We start from the raw sequence: 18,867 nt of genomic DNA on the forward strand, positions 1-18,867 counted from the left end.
CTTTACTTCTGATTTGTGATTTGATTTATTTCATTATTTTTTACATCTAGAAGCCTAAAGCCTATACAATGTTGTGATACAGATGTTAAATTATATTTTTGTGAGTGGCAGATTGAATCTAGATCAACTTACTCTATTTATCTGAAATGAAGATGACCTTGTATTTAAGGTGACATCACCTTCCCCTATGTAAGAAAAAAAAATATATAACATAGACAAAAAAACCTGTACAAATCCCAGCTTCTCTACCTGTCAATCAAGCCTTGCCAATCCAACTAAATAAAACCCTAGAGGTTTCCTCCTTAACAAATGTTTCTGTATGACACACTGATACTATATGTATGTGCGCATCTATGTGTGTGTGTGTGTTGTGTATGTGCCAGAAGCCATACTCTGAACCAGCAGGATAAAAAAATTAATATTAATTGAGTTAATACCTATGAAGGGGCTGTAAAATAAGGTATCCTATTTAGAACATTATTTCATTTTTCTATTCTATTTCTATACCAACCACTGTTTCTCATATACAAGCCAGTCACAAAAATACACTACACACAAACTACTCACCTACCCATTCATTTGTTTTCAACAGTTCTTCTCAAGGAATGTAATGGACTTCCTCCTCCATTCAGAAATAATTATTTGGGGGGAACATGTCTTGGCAGCCCTCCAGATTCTCCCCTGAGGTTCCCTGCTAAATGACAAAGAGCTGGGGTACAGGGGTCTAGGGAGAAGGGGAGAATCTTTGATGATGGGCTATCCATGCATTTGAGCAGCAGAGTGAAACTATGGTGTGAAGTCTTCAGCTTTCCTAGAGAAAAGTGCAGCATGGGTGTCCACAGGGAGGAAGTCAAAAAAGTCAAAATGGCAACACACATAAAAAAGGGTGGGGCTTTGATCACATGGTTGTGGCCACCATCTTGACTTTTTTTAAATCCCCCTGTCACTCCTGGTGCAACATTAAAGGGAAAAGCCCATTGTCAAAAGAATAATAGAATACTCAATAATGAGTAAAAACAGGGTGGAATGGAGCATGATGGGGAAAAAGCAGAAGGTGTCTGGAACCCTATGGCCATTGACAGGTCAATCCTGCCAACCTCACTGTCTTTACATCTGCAAAACAGGGGATGTAAGTTAAAACACTCTTCTAGCTGATGTTATAATTAAGTCTTCTAATATCAAAATTGTTAATTACAATTGTATATCATTGCTCTGAAATGCACTTAAAATATGTAATGCTTTTGAAAAAGAATCATAATACAATCATCTTGCATGCCTGCTCAGAAGTAAATCTAGTTAAATTCCATCAATCTGCTCTCAGATAAGTGGCTATCGGATTATAGTCTTAATCTAATTCAATTATTAGGACTGCATACTCCTTTATGCTACTCTCCATATAATCTGGTGGTTTCTAACAAAGGGTAAGAAAACATGTATGCTTAAATCTATACTTACAGAATCCCATCCTTGCATGAAGTGTGGTGGAAGAAATAATGGTGGCGGTGGCGGTGGAGGAGGGGGAGGGGGAGGGGGAGGAGGAGGAGGAAGAGCAAGAGCGAGAAAAGAGCATCCTCCGTTATTATTGATCCGTTTCTTCTGGTCCAGACAAGGGAGGGCTGTTGGAGAGATTAATTGCAGACTCAGACGGATTTCATTTATACTCTCAAAAAACTGTAGCTTGAGACACAAACATAATATAATTCCCTGTGTTTGGAGAAAGATACTCTTGCACATATTCTCACTAATACTTGTTATGCCAAACTAATTAAAACTTTGTAGAAATTATATAGAGATATAGATGAGGTAGAGGTAGAGGTAGAGGTAGAGGTAGAGGTAGAGACAGAGTGGTGCTGAAGCCCCATTTGGAAGGGCCTTCCATGATATTGCCAGAAAGAGATCAGTGCAGCCGGGCCAGTCCTGGGGGCATGTCATAGCTGCTCTAAGTATGGTATATTATTATATTCAGGGAAAAACAGTAAAATAAGGCAATATATCTATGCACATTTCAACAGAAACCTATGTCACATGTCCTCGTGCTAATTTAAAATTGATGGTTATTTTTAAAAAAATAAAAATCAAATACAAGTTAAGTCATGCATACACCTCTGATGTGGCTAATTCCTTCCTTACCACTATATTTTTTTTCTACCCTCTAGTCCCATTAACTGAATTTCCTTTCATACTAAACATTGCCAATAGCTTTGAATACAGTTCTGTACTCCACTCCCATTAACTCCTCCTTTTGATTTAAGCTCAGGTGTAGCCATTTGTAACCATTATTTTTAATATTATAGTTGAGATTTATTAGATTTCTGAAGATGGTCTGTCTTCCTGGAATTCTAGTCTGTGGCTTTTGGAGTGAACTTACGCAGTGCACCTCCACTATGTGGCTTAACCTCTATATTTATCAATAAATGTAGATACAACGTGCTCATATAAGCATAGAGCAGTCTCCCAACCTGGATGTTTCCCAGGTATGTGGATCCCATAATTCTCACCTATGGCCATGCTCGCTGACTGGGGATTTTTGGGAGTTGATGACCACATGTCTGCAGGGCATCCAAGTTGGGAAAAGTTGTACGGTTGCCACACAGTCTTGCAATCTCCCCACCCTTCTTTCAGTTTTGAGAAATTATATCCTGGTGGCTGCTTTCCTTTGAGAACTGCACCTCCTCTGAGCATATGGTAAATAATATAGCCATGAAAATTCTCTTAAATCATTCCATCCGTACAGAAACCCTCATGCAACCAGTGACCCAGCTTAGGAAATTCTGGATACTGACAGGAGAATGTAGGTGAGCGTCCAAGCTGAACTTCAGTGGGGTCACAAGACTAACAAGAGGGTTGCTATTAAAAGGCCATTGAATAATAGGACTGTGACTCATTCTGTGGTATGTACTCATTCTTTTGGTATCACCTCTGTGTTTCCCAGCTTTGCTATGGCTCAGTATCAAACCCGAAATTCCCTGACTCAAAGGTGTCTCCTCCTTGGAAAGTTCCCAGCATTGTTTTACCAACTACTATACTGCAGTCAGGATCTCTATTGTAGCTTTTACCGGATCCTCTTTTAAATCTTCCATATTATGTCTTCAACAAACTGCCTGTGAATGAACAGCTTTTACTTCTGAAGCTGGATGGATAAGCAAAGATTTCATTTGGTATGAGGGCTTTTTCTGCTTTGTTCATTCTCTACAGTTGCCTCCTTCTAGAAAGAGAGCATTCAAGTCACTTCTGTATTGTCACCAGGAAAACTCCTCAAGACTTAAGTTTGTGGGAAGAATCTGATTTTACAACTGTTATATATATATCTATATCTTTCAGGTCTAGAATTCACATTCTCCTGGTTTCTAGCCTGGTGCCTTAACCATAACACCAGACTGGCTCTTGTACTAAAATTTAGGTGGATGGGGAAAAAAAATCATATCTGAGAGCCAATGGCAGCATGGCCAAACTGAATCTATTCTATTACACATTTTATTATTTTCTTTTATTATTGGGTTTTATATTACTATAGTCTGTTGTTTTCAGAAATATTTTGAATTCTGTACACTGCGTAGATAAATACATCAAAACTTGTAATACATAAATAGGAAGGAAGGAAGAAAGGAAAACAGAATTTAAATAGAAATGGAACAATGCAGAAGAAAATAGTGCAGAAGACAGTAACTACGTTAGAGAGAGACCCCAAAACATCCACTGAGCTGAGTAGTATCTTAATCACTGGTTTCACTGTCAGCTTTAATGTCCTTTCTCTCCTCTTATACAATTCCTTATTTTAAAACTGATATTGGACTAAATAGCTCTTCAACAAGAGGACTGTCACAACCATTTAGAAAATGTCCCCCCACCCCTGAAGTGCTCTCAGGACAGGATGTGAAGAAGCAAGACCTGATGTATAGCAAAACCTGACTTACCAGGTTTTGAAGTAATATATTTTATCATTTAAGCAAGGAACTCCTGCAGAATCATTAAATCCTGTTATAGGGTCCCCAATAAGTTGTTTCTTGGTTCACATATACTTGTGGATTGAATCTTTCTCTGATACTGACAAGATGTAACATAACGATCTAGAATCCAAAATTACTAACTCTACCGTAAATCTACACAAGTTTATACAGCATGCAAGTAGCCCCCATGTGCCTCTCAACATCTTTTTTTACTGCTGTGGCTGATAATATGGGTTGGCATTTTGTACTTTTTACATGATCTTCAAAGTATTTCAGTCCTGCTTGCTGATTTAAAAGTTTGATAAAAATAATTACCAGCCATCATAGTGACAGTATATCTCCTGGGTTCCTGCTTTTTTTTTTTTTTTTTTGGTCTAAAACATAGAAATCTGCAGTGGAACCCAAATACCATACCAGAGCATAGCAAGTTAATGAAATACTTCCTAATTTTTTTTTTTAAAGAAAATCCCTCTCTAATAATTGCAACAGGTCAACCAAGATTTCTATGGATCAGCAGATGAAATAGGGTGGCCACATGCCCTGTTTTACAGAAGACATTCCTTAGTTTTGAATGGTTTTCTAGTCCATCTCTGACTGAAAAATTAAGTTATAAAAAGATCAGGAGCCTTGAAGCTGATGACTAACAAATTTACTGAGGAGACTCATAAGTCATTTAGTTATAATCTACCCCATCACATGCCTTTTATTAAATTACATGCATTTTTCTCTCTATATATAAATAATAATAATAACAACAACAACAACAACAACAATGTCCACTATCCAGACTTTTTTGTCTTTCTTATTAAGTCTGGGGTGTTATGTGGCAGGTGCTTGTCTGTCTGAATTCTAAAGTCCCAGAGCACTTTATCTTCTTCGTTTTCTATCACTTTGTCTGTTTTGTGGTCCCACCAGTTCTTGCTTGCAGGCAAATGATATTTCTTGCAGATATTCCAATGCAGCAGAAGAGAAGAGAAAGAACTGGAGAAAATCACAAAATACAAAGATCTGCAAATAGAAATAGAATGACTGTGGCAAAAGAAAGCAAAGATCGTACTAAGAGTAATAGGTGCCTTGGGTGCAATCCCAAAACATCTGGAGCACCACTTGAACACCATTGGCATTGACAAAATCACCATCAGTCTATTGTAAAAGGCAGCTTTACTTGGAACAGCTTACATCCTGTGATGATATCTTTAACACCACCAAACAACAACATCTACCTATCCCGGGAAAGACTCGATAGGTGGATAAAAATGCAAAATCCAGCCTAAACTTCTGGCTGACTGTGCAGCCAACTATAATAAGTTAAACATTTATTCTGCAATGCAGAGTCTCTCAATGACTCTGGGCGGCTCACAACAAATAAAGAAATTACAATCAAATCAGTACAACGTAAAAATAAAAGATGGCAAGCATGATGAACCAAGGGGTCACCCTCTCCCTCACCAAAGGCCTGGGTGAAAAGCCAGGTCTTCATGGGTCTTCTAAACAACAGCAGAGTGGGGGATATCTGGATCTCAGGGGAAACCAGAGAAGGCATGCTTCCAGGGTCTCAATAGATGACATTGTTTAATCAAAGGAACCTGGAGCACGCCAACCCTGCAGGATACTGTGGGAGACAGATAGTCCCTATGCCATGTAGGGCTTTATAGGTAACAACCAGCACTTTGAATCACACCCAGAACAAACCAGCAACTAGTACAGCTCGTGAAGCAGAGGTGTTTCAGGAGCATACCGAGGCGTGCCCATCGCTGCTCGCACTGCTGCATTCTGGACCAGCTGAAGTTTCCAGGTGGTCTTCAAGTGCAGCCCCACATAGATGCAAATGTGCAACTTCTTTATTTTCTTTAGGGTTTTTTTTTTTTTTGGTCATTTGGTCAGTAAGAGAAAAGCTCTTAAATTCAGTATCTGCTAAACAATCAGATTTGCTACAATTGGGCTGTGGCTATTTTCCTTGTGAAGCAGCAAGTAAACAGATGTTGCAACAAAGCTGGCCCTAGCTGCAGAGTCAACTAAACTGATTTACTTCGCTAAATTATAAACGTAATGCATGTTATATTTGAACATCTGAAACATAAAATTGCTGCTGCAATATTTATATATGAAACTTTCTAGACTTTAAGGGGGGAGGGAATACAATGAGTATTCCAGTGCCTTGAATTGTGTTTAATATTAATGCATCTATCTTCAAGTAGTATTGAAAGCTAAGCAAATTATTTTGGTACATGAGACAGAAAATCTCACAAAAATCTTTTGTGACATGTAATATCAAAACAACAAAATTAAATAAGTATCATTGTGTTGCCCTTCCATGGCACCCAGAATCTATTCCCTGAAATGCCTGTCTCATTCTGCCTTACCGTAAAGATGGCTTAGCTAATTTCAAAAAGCAAGCCAGGGTTCTTCCTGCTTACAAAGGACGCTAGACCCAGAAATACTGATCTGAGTGATGAAAAGAACACTCTATGATTGTTCTTCAACAACAGAGAGCCCACTGTGATCTTGGAAGATTTGAGCCCCAACAACTTGCATAGCAGGCAGGCATTCAAGCCCAATGTGGATATGCTATAAAATAAAATCAAGGTTTCTTCCGCTCCCAGTTCCCTCCCCAGTCCTTCAGAAACAGTTCCAATGCAGCCATCCATACCACCACCAATCTCAAAGTGCAGAGAACATGACTTCAGACAGTCAAAGCCCCCTCCAGCTGACCAGCAAAATTGACTGCCCATCCACTCTTTGTTTTGACAATTCAGATATCTAAGCTTTTTCAGTGAGGGAAGGGACTGCAAAGCTGACAAGCCATCACAATGCTGAGGCACCTTCCTCCTTAAAACAACTGAGAAACAGTAGGAGAAGCCTTGGAAGTCTAATCTTTGCAGGAAGGGAGGACAATTCAGGAGCTAGGAGCAAACTTATGCAAGAGTCCCCACCACTGGGAAAATAGCCTGCCCCCAAGCTCCATGAGAAGGTAGATTCGGTGGGTTTCCTTTAAAACTGCTGCGGAGCCAGAAAGAAATCAGCTCAACTGCCGAAACAGAAACAGTGTCTTGAGATCACATGAATATGGAGATGATCCACAGATGGTGTTAAGTATCATGCATGGAAATACCTACAGTCGTGGGCAACATGGAGACAAACAATATCAGTCAGCATGCAGCATGCAACAGAATCAGTGTTAGATTAGAATAACATCAAATGCCCAGGGAATATGTGTAAACACACAAGCATTACAAGTCAGGATGGGTTTTACCCCTTTTCAAGCAATAGTTCCCTAAAACGTTTTATTTGCTTGTATCAAACCTGTGTATTTTTATTTATTTGCATTTTATGACACTACTAGCTTTGTCTTTGTTTTGGATTACTATTGTTGAACTTTCTTTCTTAAGCAATGTCATGACATTCCTCTAGAAACAAGCAAAAATGTCAACACGCAACTTGAATTCCATGTACATGTCCCACTGAACTATGATCATATTTTAATCTTTTAACACCATATTCACTTCTGAATTTTATAAATAATGCTGCATATTTGTCTTTTAAATAGATTTCACATTCCTTTAAAGTATTGGGGTTTACCCATAGTGCCAAGCCATGATTTGGTTAATCATAGTTGTTGAATAAATCCCAGTTGGCTGGGTTCACACAACATCTTTATTCTGGATCACAGCTGCAGAAATAGACACAGCCAATAGATGGCAGCAAAGGGTTACAATGTTCTGTATCTCTTGGTTGCTATCAACAAATTTCCTAGCCCTACCTAAGCCAAAACCAGACAAATCACGTTATGATTTAGCACAATGTGCAAAACCAGGAATGGTGCCTTTGTAATATTTGTTATTTATTGTTTATAGTAATTTTATTAAAGATTGTATTCGTTTTTAACTGTTGTAATTATATAAAAAAATAGAAGAATAAAAAGTAAGAGTAGAAGGTACAGAAAAGAAAGAAAAAAAGGGGAAAATATAAAGAGAAGTAGAAAAGAAAGAAAAAATAAGAATATAGTAAAGAAAAAGAAAAGAAATATATAAAGAAGTGACTTCCCACCTTCACAAGTAAAAATTTTAGTAACTTATCACCTCCTCTTAAAATATAACAAATGTTCTCTTCTTCCCATATCTCATCTCTTATCTATAAACAAATCCATAAGTCCTCGTCATTTCAGTCCTGATATCAGCAAAAGTCCATTAAGGGTTACTGGAAATAACAACATATCTATTTTAACCTTGATCAAATAAACCAACTTTACGTTCCTTCCTTTTACTTCTAACAATCTTAATCTTTAGTCCCTTCAAATAATGTTGTAGAACTTGATTTCTTTTCATTTTTAATCTGTCCCTTCTCACAAAATTCTTCAAAACTTTAACAAGCCTTTTTTGTAAACCCAATATAGGAAAATTATCCAGATCACTCTCTTGGTTTGTTGTTTGTATATCCCTTTTAATTATTAAGACATCAGCTGGTTTCTTTTGTATGTCCAGTGTAACATCTTTTTTCATGTCATTCTTGTAGCCTGTCATTTTTAAATCCACTTTCAACTCAGTCTCGATCTTCCATTACATCTTTTAGACACAATCTATTCTGTAGAGGCAGACACTCTTAAAAATAGCTTCTGGGTCTATTGTTCAAAAATATCCTTCAATATGTCCAATGTTAAAATATTTTGCTTCATTCTGTAATTCTTTGTTGTGTTTGAGTGTTCTTCTCCTTTAATTGTAATCTTTAATTCCCTCCAGTTCCCTCTAATGTCCAATTTTTAAAATCTTATTATATTACGTTTTTTAAAGAAAATTCAAAACAAAAGCATTTTCTCACAGGAAGGATTCTTTATCATTAATTCCAAAATCTTATTTCAAATTTATCTGGACCTGTAGTCTGTTTGTAACTTTCTAAAATCAAAATTTTAATCACCCTTTTGATGTTTATTCCAAAAAAAATTTTTTTTTAAGTTCTTAAACTTTAACTTTAAACTGAAACTTTAACTGACTTAAACTTAAACTTAAACTTTAAACTGAAAAACAGTTAACAAGCAATTTCTGAAAGCGATTAGAAAAGGAAATATGCAAACCCAGTATCCTTTCAAAGGCACTGACCACAGTTTGAATAAGATAGCTATTCTCTCACCTCCCAGAGCTCTAAACCCACTAGAGACCTCCTCATGAGGAGTACTGTCTGCAGCACTTATGGATGATTTCAAGTCCTCTCCTTATCTGGAGAGGCATAATTGAAGAGCCGGTCTACTTGCCGGCTCTTCATTCCACTGCAGTCGGTCAGTCAGTTCAGTCAGCCATTTCTTCCCCAGAAGTCTGTAATATTTGTTATTTAAAGCTACATCTTAAGCAACCATTTCAGGGCCCAACAGCATTAAGTGCCGAGAGAGTATCGATCAATTCTTCAAACACCCTAACCCAGGTTTTTGCAACTGCCCTGGCAAATATTCCCAACTGAACCAGAACAAACCAGTTGAAGTTCCATCTAACAAATATGTGTGATTCAAATTATACAGTCTGTGAGTGTCTATGATCCTCTAATGGTAACCAAAGCACAGCAAATCCTAAAAGGCCATAATTTACATAGCAGGATAAAGTAGGCTGTAGTTCAATGTATTCTAGGATTACCTAATAAAGGATATGTAAATCATTCATCAAGGTACAATACCAACAACTGTGATATATTTAGAAAGAGAGCTACCCATTGGAGAAAATGTATTAAAAACCCATCCATAAATATTTTCACCTCTCCAGATTTGTTGCTAATAACCCATCTGCTGTAGCATAGCCAGATGGAAATGAAGAATCATGGCCACATGTTACCTCATGTAATCTTAAACCTTGAAGCATTTCCTTTACAAGTGATGTTTCAGCATAAAGAAATCCGGCTGGACAGAGCCAGGAGGATCCTTCACTTTTTCTAGAAACAAGATGGCAACCAGTTCTGGAGATGCTGGGTTGGGTGAAGGAACCCATGGTAAAGCCACATGATTCTTCCTCACAACAACATTGTCTCATGGTGATAGACCAGTTAAGTCAATTATTTTGCTCCCAAGCTACATTTGTTTGATACTGTACTTAGTTACCCTGTTTAGATGTTTTAGCTGTTTTGTTTGCTATATGTTGTCATGGGGAGACAGATGCAGAGAAGAATAAAAGGACTGTAAGGCTTCTGGTTTTCAAAGACATATGGAAAATAGCTGTGAGTATTTTCACAATGCTAGGAAAGTTAAGTCACATTTCAGGAACTGCAGCTTGTGCTCAGCAGGCACTGGGTTTTAAATTAGCATCTTCTAAGAAGAGGCCTTCCCTTGTGCCAGGTAGAAATAGAGAGTGGGGTAGCCCCTCCTGCTGTGCAACGTCTCCATTAGACATTTTCTGTGGGTATTTGGCATATATGCTTTGAAGCATCAGGTGCGCGTGAAGGAGCTTTTGGAAGAAGTGAGCAGACAAGGGGTTTCAAAACTGTAGCTCCTAATGTTTGCTTTAATGTACCAAAAAAGAGGACTTTTAAAAGGGAGAAAAGGAAAAATAACAAGAAAAACATTTTATTGGCCTTCCAGCCCTCCCTTTGGCCTCTGCATGTTGATCCACATTTGATCCCTACACAAAATGAATCTGTGCACTTTAAAAGGGTATCTCACTAACCACTGTTCTAGACACTATATTAATTTGTGTTAGTTCAATTTATGGGTACCTTTTTTTGTGTGGTTATGTGACAGGCAAGGGGGTCTGCAGGGTGTGGTCAAAAAAGTCAAGATGGTGGCCATGAAGCTCTGCCCACTTTTTTTGGACATATGATAGAAGAGTGCTAATTTAAAAAAGAAACTGTTCTGCTGACTACCAATGAACTTGACAGGTCAATGAATTTCTGATAATGCTGGGAAGAATGCACAAAGACCTTACTGCTCTGGGTTCCCTATCATTTTAAAGCAGGATTTCATAACTTCTATTTGTTGAAGAGCTCCAGGAAGCACAGGTGCCAAGGGCCAAGTATACCAGTGGGTGGGGTGAAGGTCCCATTTGTTTGTGATCATTGTAGCAAGGATCACCTGGTGCCAAAAGTTGTCATCTTCATTCTGGCCCATGAAGTGGTTTTTATTTGTACCAAGGCATGTGAATTGGCTGAGTTAATAGATCTTCATTGTGATTTTGCTCTTTCCTGATACCTTGCCTTGATAAAGTTACCGAAGGGCTGCCTCAACTTCTTTTAAATAAATGAATGAAGAATTCCTCAGTGTAGAGAACATTTACTGTAGTGTAAATACTCAAGAAGAGACCAATAAGAGAATCTGGAAATATGTCCAATGCCATAGCATCTTCTCAATTCAAAAAATTCTGTAAACCTATCTTCTAACTGAATCCATTATACCTGTCTTGGCATGTTACAAAATAGTAGAAAAAGCTAAAGTTCTGAATTTCTGAAGTGGAGGAAAGAATAAAGGATATAAATATTTTACATAAGTATTTATGAAGGTGTTTGTTTTCTTCCTTCTGAAAGCATGCTCAGATAACCCAGTAATTCTAAATCTATTAAGAGAAAAATTCTCAAAACATTTGCTGGGGAATAAATCCTAACAGCTTCCTTCCTTCCCTCTACTCCCCTTTTTTTGGGGGGGGGGGCTTTGAGTCCATCTTAATTCCTGGCAAACTACCTGGACAAATCCATGCATGCAGTTTTCTTTGGAAGTGGTTTGCTGTTTCCTTCTTCCCAAGACTGAGAGAGAGTGACTGGCCCAAGGTCACCCAATTGGTGCTGTGCCCAAGACAAGACTAGAACTCATGGTCTCCTTGTTTCTAGCCTAGTGCCTTAACCACTACACCAAACTGGCTCTCAAGGGCTTACTTACTAGACATTGTTAGGCTCATTTGGAATAAGCTGTGTTGAACACTATGGATGCTTTACTTCTAGGTAAAGGTGTATAAGCTTGAGTTCGCTGCCAATGTGATCACACATTTGTCAACTCAGAAGTCCTGTTTTCAGTGGGGTTTACTTCTGTATAATAGTAAACAGTGTTTAATTTTATTTATTTATTTGTTTGTTTGTTTATTTGTTTATTAAACCAATTTATATAGCCACCCATCTCACCACAGGCGACTCTGGGCGGTGTACAACAAAGATAAAAACAGTCAATAAACACATTAAAAATATAAAAAGCAAAATAAAACAGAGAATAAAAGGATGTTAAAAATAAGGGAGCCTCCTCAGTAACTCCCCATCCCCTGGGGTCCCCAGGCCTGCTGGCATAACCAAGTCTTAAGGGATCTCCAGAAGCTCAACAGTGATGAGGCCAACCTCACATCAGGGTTTATTTAATATTTATTTTTATCATTTATTTATTTATTATTATTATTTAATATTTATTAATGTTTATTAAATAAACACAGTTTAAACAGGGGTAACAGGGTTTACTCCTGCATAAGGAGGGATAGTATTGCAACCTGAGTCTTTTTTTTTTCATCAAAGAAGATATTGTTCTATCTTTGCAACTTACAAAATTACATAAACATTTATGAAAGACAAGGACAAGAAGGGAAGGATGGCAGGGTCTTAAACAGTATTTTGTATTTAAATCTAACTGCTGTGAGTTTTAAAGTGTCTTTCAGCAAAAAAAACCCTAATATTTTTTAATAAGCACTTTATAACTCTAATATGCCTAGCTATACATAGTGCAGTAAAGGCACAATTATGTAGATGACTCATTAAAATATTAGAGCCACGAAGTTATACTGAAGTTTTGGCAGTTACAAGAAACCTAAATCTGAAAATCAATATTTTAAAGAAATGCTAAATGCCTTATGCAATAGTTACATCCAATCTGATTCTTAAGAGAATTTCCTCAGAATGCTTCCCTCTGTTGCCTTTAATAATTTTAAGAAGTTAGCATTTTTTTTTGAGAAAGCCATGAAGTTCACCTTTAAAATCTACACACTGTAGTAACTAATGTCATCCAGACAAAAATGACAGCCAGTTAGCATGAAAACTAAAAGCTGAATTCAAAAGCAGCCATCCAAATGATTGGGACCTCCATTATGCCTACCGGTAAAGAAACCTTTCCCCCGAGAATGGTATTGAAAAAAATAATTGAAAGGAAGGTATTTCCTATTCCCTATCTATTTTCCATCGCACACAGCTGAAGGAAAGCCTACAGGATTAGAGTGGTAAATAAGACTCCCTTCACTCTGACAATTCACACTGGGTGATGGTCAAGTTTTTCCATGCAGTGCTTTTTTACAGCAATTGGCTACGAAAGTTGTTTGAGTTTTTGATAGCGTCAGTATTATTTTTCAGAAGATGTTTACCCTGCTCATTTCAAGTTAGGTCCAACAATGTCAGGGATATGTTAACCAAAATGGATATTCAATATGATTAATCTCTCCTCCCTGATGTCCAAGCAAAATAACAGATCTTCACGTGAATATCAACTGCCGAAATAAACCACCAGAGCTTTATTACAGGAGGGGGTATATTTCCTGGGAATATGGATTGGTTTACTGTTAAATAGGAGATGTTCAGTCTTAGATCAGGAATGAGATAAAATATTAAAAAGTATATATTGGGGAGTGGGAGTTGCATTTGCAATCAAGTTTCTCAAAGCCTTTGTGATGAGAAGGAATTAGAAACATAAAACATATTTTTTTAAAAAAAAACCACCTAAGAGAAGATATGTAACTCACCAAGAGGCAAAGCAAGGTTGTCATTTACCTGCTGAAATGGAGAAAACACTGTCGACAAAAGAGGTTGGAGACACAGCCAAGCAGAAAAGGAGCTGAAGATAAAATCCGAATGCAATCCAGCTGACGATGACCATTCTGGCTGTGAGCTGTATGCTTTCTTGACCACTCTCCTCTCTGCCTGCCTGCCTTTCCTCCTTTCAGCCTCTCACTGGTCGGAGATGTTTATGTGTGCATGTCTCTCCCTGTCTCTCCCTCTCTGTTCTTTAGAAAGAAAGAATGCTAACCATTTCCCATTAAATCTTCTCCTTACACTAGACAGGGCTATATTTAACTCAAGCATTGGATCAGATACCCCCATCACAAATACCAGCTATTAAAAACACAAATACCAGCTATTAAAACATAGCCAGAGCACTAATGAAGACAGGGAGGGTGTGGTATGAAGCTGAGTGGGAAAGCCATGTCTCTGATTGATAACTAGATGATCACTGAGCTAAATCCATTCATGAATGAAGATAGCTCCATTAACAATTCCAACATCCGGGATATGGAGATAGTAATCTCATGGTTTTTTATAGTGTTTCCATGTCTGTAATTCATTTCAAAAGGTTATGTGGTTTAACAAACTAAATTGAGATACTAGAGTGCTATTCAGTATCAAGTGCCAGGGCCTTCAGCCTGGTGCCCAGGAGCACCAATGTGGGAGTGGGGGGCTGGAGGGGCTAATTAGTATTTTGGGAAATTGGTGCTTTGTAACAGGTTTTGCCTCCCAGTCATTTTGTCAATGCACAAGAATGCTGGGACCATGTTTTCAAAAGTCCAAATAATCTACTAACCCAAAGAGGTTGGAGATCACTTTTCTAGTGTATATCATTAGGTCTGAATTATAGTTATTGTAATGACACAGAAATAACCATTCTTTGTGAAAAGCACTTTGAATTTTCAGTAGCTAAAATAACAAGTTCCCAGCCTGTAGTTTTAAAACTTTCCATCTTGTAAGGACAATTTCATATGTTATAGAGACATGTCATGTTCTACGTGAACTGTGAATGAGAATTTGCCCTGGCCTTCATCCAAACCCTTTTCTGCAACAGTCTTTGGTAGGAAAACAACTGCATATTAGTGAAGGCCAGACTGTTTTTCAGGGAAACCAGTCTGCAGTTATGGGGAAGACCTAGTAAACTTCCAAGGAATGTCAGGATCTCTAAATAGAACAGTTTGGAAAGTACTGCTCTAAAGGATTAATTCTTTGGCCAAGTTGCAGTGATGCAGATATGCTGGAGTCTAGACTATCGCTCCCTGATATACCTGAAATATGGATAAGGGAGAGCATTTTATTTCTACTTAGCTGATATAGCTGATATGGCATTTTCTATGTGTCTCTCAAGTTTAAACAAAGGCTATAAAACTTAAATCCAGTCTCTGCAGACACATTTTGCACTATTGATTTCCAAAGACCTCATAACTGATCACCATCTGTACCAAGCCCTTAGCTGGTATTCAGATCTTCTCTTCAGAGAATACCAGAGGCAGGGACCGTGTGGTCAAAGGATGTCGAAGGCTTGCTCTCCCTCACTCAATCATGAGAGAAGTATCATCCAAGCCACCTCTTGGTCAACAGTGAATTCTGCTATAGAGGATCAGTACTGCAAACCCAACTGTAGGCATAGCTGAAGGATGCCACCCTTTTGGGTTTCTCTTTCTGACACTTCCCTCTCTCTCTCATTCCTTTTCTTATTCTGACTTTTTCTTCAAGGGATGGGACACATAACTTTTTCTTAAAGTAATTTTTTATTAATAGATTTTACATAGAGAATAAGAATACATTCAAAGAAAGAAAAAAAGAAAGAAAGAAATATAGCAAGATAAGTGTGGAAAAGAAAAACAGAGAGAAAAAAGAAGAAAATAAAAAGACAGAAAGCATGAAAAAAAAAATGTATGTAAAGAAATGGCTTCCGATATTCCTCTCGGCAATTAAACATGCAGTTCTACTCAAACCCGTCTCCAATTTCATCATAATTCCGTTCTTCCTATAACCTATTATTTCTAATCATCAAAACAATAAACCACAAAATTATTTTCTTTCTCATGCAAAAAGTGCATAAGGAATTTCTAGTCATTGCTGAATGGCAGTAATGACCTTTCTCTAATCAAAGAAGTCAATTTGTCCATCTCAGCAAGTTCTGTCAATTTCAGCAACCATTCCTCCATGATGGGTAATACCAAATCTTTCCATAAAGGATGGAAGATAATTCTAAATGTACAACCTTTTTATGAAAGATTTTTAAATAAAATCTGGCCAAAGAGTGAATCAAATCAAGGGTCATGTATGACTCTGAGACCATGCATGTTATTCCTTCCATGTTACACCTTAGAATACTGTTTTTTAAAAGGAATCCCAGTTTTCCAAGAAAGCTATCTGAATCCTTAAATGCTATATTGATGTCATTGTGTTTTGTGGACCACTAAGAAACCATGAAATGTCATACATTAGAATTCAACAAAATACCTTCTGCTGATCACCTGAGAGAGATTCCCACTAAAATAAAATTGAAATCTCATGTGATCATGAAAATCTCACAGGATTTTGTAATTCTGTGTGGTTTCATCATTTAAATAAATATTTATGGGGCAGAAATTTTGCCAATCCCTTTCATAAATGCATTTAACCTTAATTTATGAATGTGGTTTCTATTTAAGAGCTGGCAGCAATTCAATAAAGGATTATTTCCTGCCCCTCTCAGTTTTAACTTGACAGCTCTTTCGTCTGTGGTTAAGAAAGGGAGATTCAGCAGAGATGCAGCAAATAAATGTGTGGGCAGCAACCTTAGTTCCTCTGAAAGCACATAACTTTCATTTATTAGTAAGCTCATCAAACAATTTTTCAAAGTAGGCTAAAAATACGGAGATGAGGCTGCTACTTTAAATTACTTAGATCTGAAATGGAGACAAAGTGAGTTAATAATTTAAGTACTGGCCTAGAAAACAAAATGTGTAATTCTATTTTTTATTCTATTTATAAACTTTGTATACCATTAGTGTCAATTGAAAATTAATGTCAATGTAATAACTGCAATGGAATATAAAGTGTTAACTCTTTAAAATTTACTCACAGGCATCTTTCTCTGCTTCCAGATATCAATTTGATAGGGATTAAATGCTTGCAAAATTAAAGCTGCATATTGTAGATGGGTTAATATCCAGTGTGGTCTGGATATTAAAGTGCTGGACCAGAACTTGGAACACAAGTTCAGATCTTCTCAGACAAAATTGATGAGTTTGGGCCAGTTATTACAAAGTTATGACAATCCCATGGGGGAAAACATGGTGAAAACCATACAGAAATCTTCTGAGCTGTTGGGAAAAAGGAAAGATATAAATGAAAATACTGTAAGTAACTTTTTCTACTAGCCTAAATGATAGAATGTACGTTTCAGAAGGCTTTGGGGAAACTGGGACAGTTCTATAATATATTTGGGTGCACATGTTGACCCTATTTTTTATAAGTCTGTTCTGAACAATCAGGGATTCACTCTATTTGTCTTCATTCCATCCTTTGTTAATTTCTGACTTCTAGAAGAATGAAGTCTCAAATTAAAGCCAATTAAAAAGGGTGCTGTTGGTTAGAAGAAAGGGAGTGGTATTCAATTTGTTCTAGCCACTGGAAGAGCAATCCATTCATTGATCCACAGATGTCTCTGGATCTCCAGCAGGTGGTGTTGGCTCCAAGGTTATTTGTACAATTATGTCTAAATATGTTAATTGAGCTGATTAGATCTAGCCACATTTATCTATGCCTTGGTTGTATTATAACTAGACTACTATAATTCACCCTGAATAGAGTCCAGAAGCTTCAAGTGGTGCAAAATGAGGCATCCAATTCACGAAACAATGTGTAGTAGTTGAAAGACTTGCACTGGTTACTAAATTCTTTCTCTATCCAATTCAGGGTATTGTCATTTACTTTCGGGGCTTGCTAGGGGCCCAGTGCTAAAAAATTAGTAGGTGGGACCAAGACACTACACTTGATTTAATTCAGTTGTTAAAAGTAGTTAATACATCTAGTCATGCATTTAATAATTTTCCTCTTCAATGTGGATTGTATTCAAGACTTTCAAGTGCCACATACTGCCCTGAGGTTGTCCACTTCTGGCTTACAGTTTTGAGGGAACATTTCTCTTACAATGAACTTGTGCAGATACCAAGCTCTGCAAGAGAAGCCCTTAAAAATGCCTTTTCAATAGTCTGCTTATAGAGCATATGGCAGAAGACCTTTTACCATATCCCTGCCAAGCTATGTAACACATTATTGGGAGTTGCATTTGATCTTTACTTTCTGTGAACCCTCAAATGGAATTAAGACTTAACTCTTCAATCAGGACTTCTGAGTTTTCATCACACACGTTTAATGTGTGTGTGTTCTTTATATCTGTATATGTCTTAATTATGTTCTGATTACTTTACTTTTACTAGCCATCTTGATTATCCTGTTGGATAGAAAGGCACATTTACATCCCATCCTTTCAGGAAAGGCAATGTTATGCAAAGCACAGAAACAGCAAGATAAATAGTGGGCAAAAGAAATGGGAAGCACAATAGGAGAAATGAAATCTAACTCTAGCTTACACCAACACAATTCACTATACCTCTCCATTCCCTTCTATCCTTGGTGCTACCATGTCCATACACTGCTTCATACAATACCCTTTGTTCTTTAAAATTCTCATCTTTTTCTTGATGATTAATAAGATCATTTCTCCTTCACTGGTGTTTTAACAGATGCTGCCAGGGATGCTGTAGTAGTGGCTTCCTGCACTGTGCAAGTGATGGGACTAGATCATCTTCAAGCTCCCTTCCAACCTTTACATTGTATAAAGAAAAAGATCTAATTTTTCATTAACCTCATCCAGTGATAATTTTCTTGATCCATTTCTCTTCCTTTCAACCTATTTATTCTTCTTTCATATACCGTTTTTGTTCTTCAATCAAAAGATCAGATCACTGTAGGTCTTCAATCCACATTTATTCATCACCCATTTGTTCTTGACTTGACAAAATTTATAATTTATGAATGGTACAGAAAAGTGAATAGATATTTTTCCCTCCCTTGCAGATAATTATACTTGGGAGTTATGTAATTTATTCAGGACAGACAAAAGGTCTCAGTCAATCAAGACCACATGAGGGAGAGAGCAAGGATAAGGGAGCTACATGTATCATTTCCGATACTGTATGTCCCTGTTGCTCAGAGG

The 18,867-nt window shown here is 37.3% G+C and overlaps 2 protein-coding genes across 4 annotated transcripts in view; one reads left to right on the forward strand and one right to left on the reverse strand.

The window, feature by feature from the left end:
- Positions 1-13,842, reverse strand: part of COLQ (collagen like tail subunit of asymmetric acetylcholinesterase) — a 46,473-nt gene extending 32,631 nt beyond the window's left edge. For both annotated transcript variants that reach the window (XM_025167316.2, XM_088150750.1), the window contains exons 1-2: positions 13,644-13,842; positions 1,456-1,616 (exon numbers count right to left, since the gene is read on the reverse strand). In XM_025167316.2, coding sequence (XP_025023084.2) covers positions 1,456-1,616; positions 13,644-13,749 — 267 coding nt within the window. In that variant the 5' untranslated portion in view covers positions 13,750-13,842. The remainder of the gene's footprint in view (positions 1-1,455; positions 1,617-13,643) is intronic.
- The window catches only part of PLEKHA8 (pleckstrin homology domain containing A8), a 158,263-nt gene that overhangs the window by 74,862 nt on the left and 64,534 nt on the right, over positions 1-18,867 (forward strand). The gene's annotated exons all lie outside the window — the stretch shown is intronic.

Source organism: Python bivittatus, unplaced genomic scaffold, assembly GCF_059951505.1.
Source record: "Python bivittatus isolate LINGU-HERP-01145 unplaced genomic scaffold, Pbiv_v1 ctg000610_np1212, whole genome shotgun sequence".
NCBI lineage: Eukaryota > Metazoa > Chordata > Lepidosauria > Squamata > Pythonidae > Python > Python bivittatus.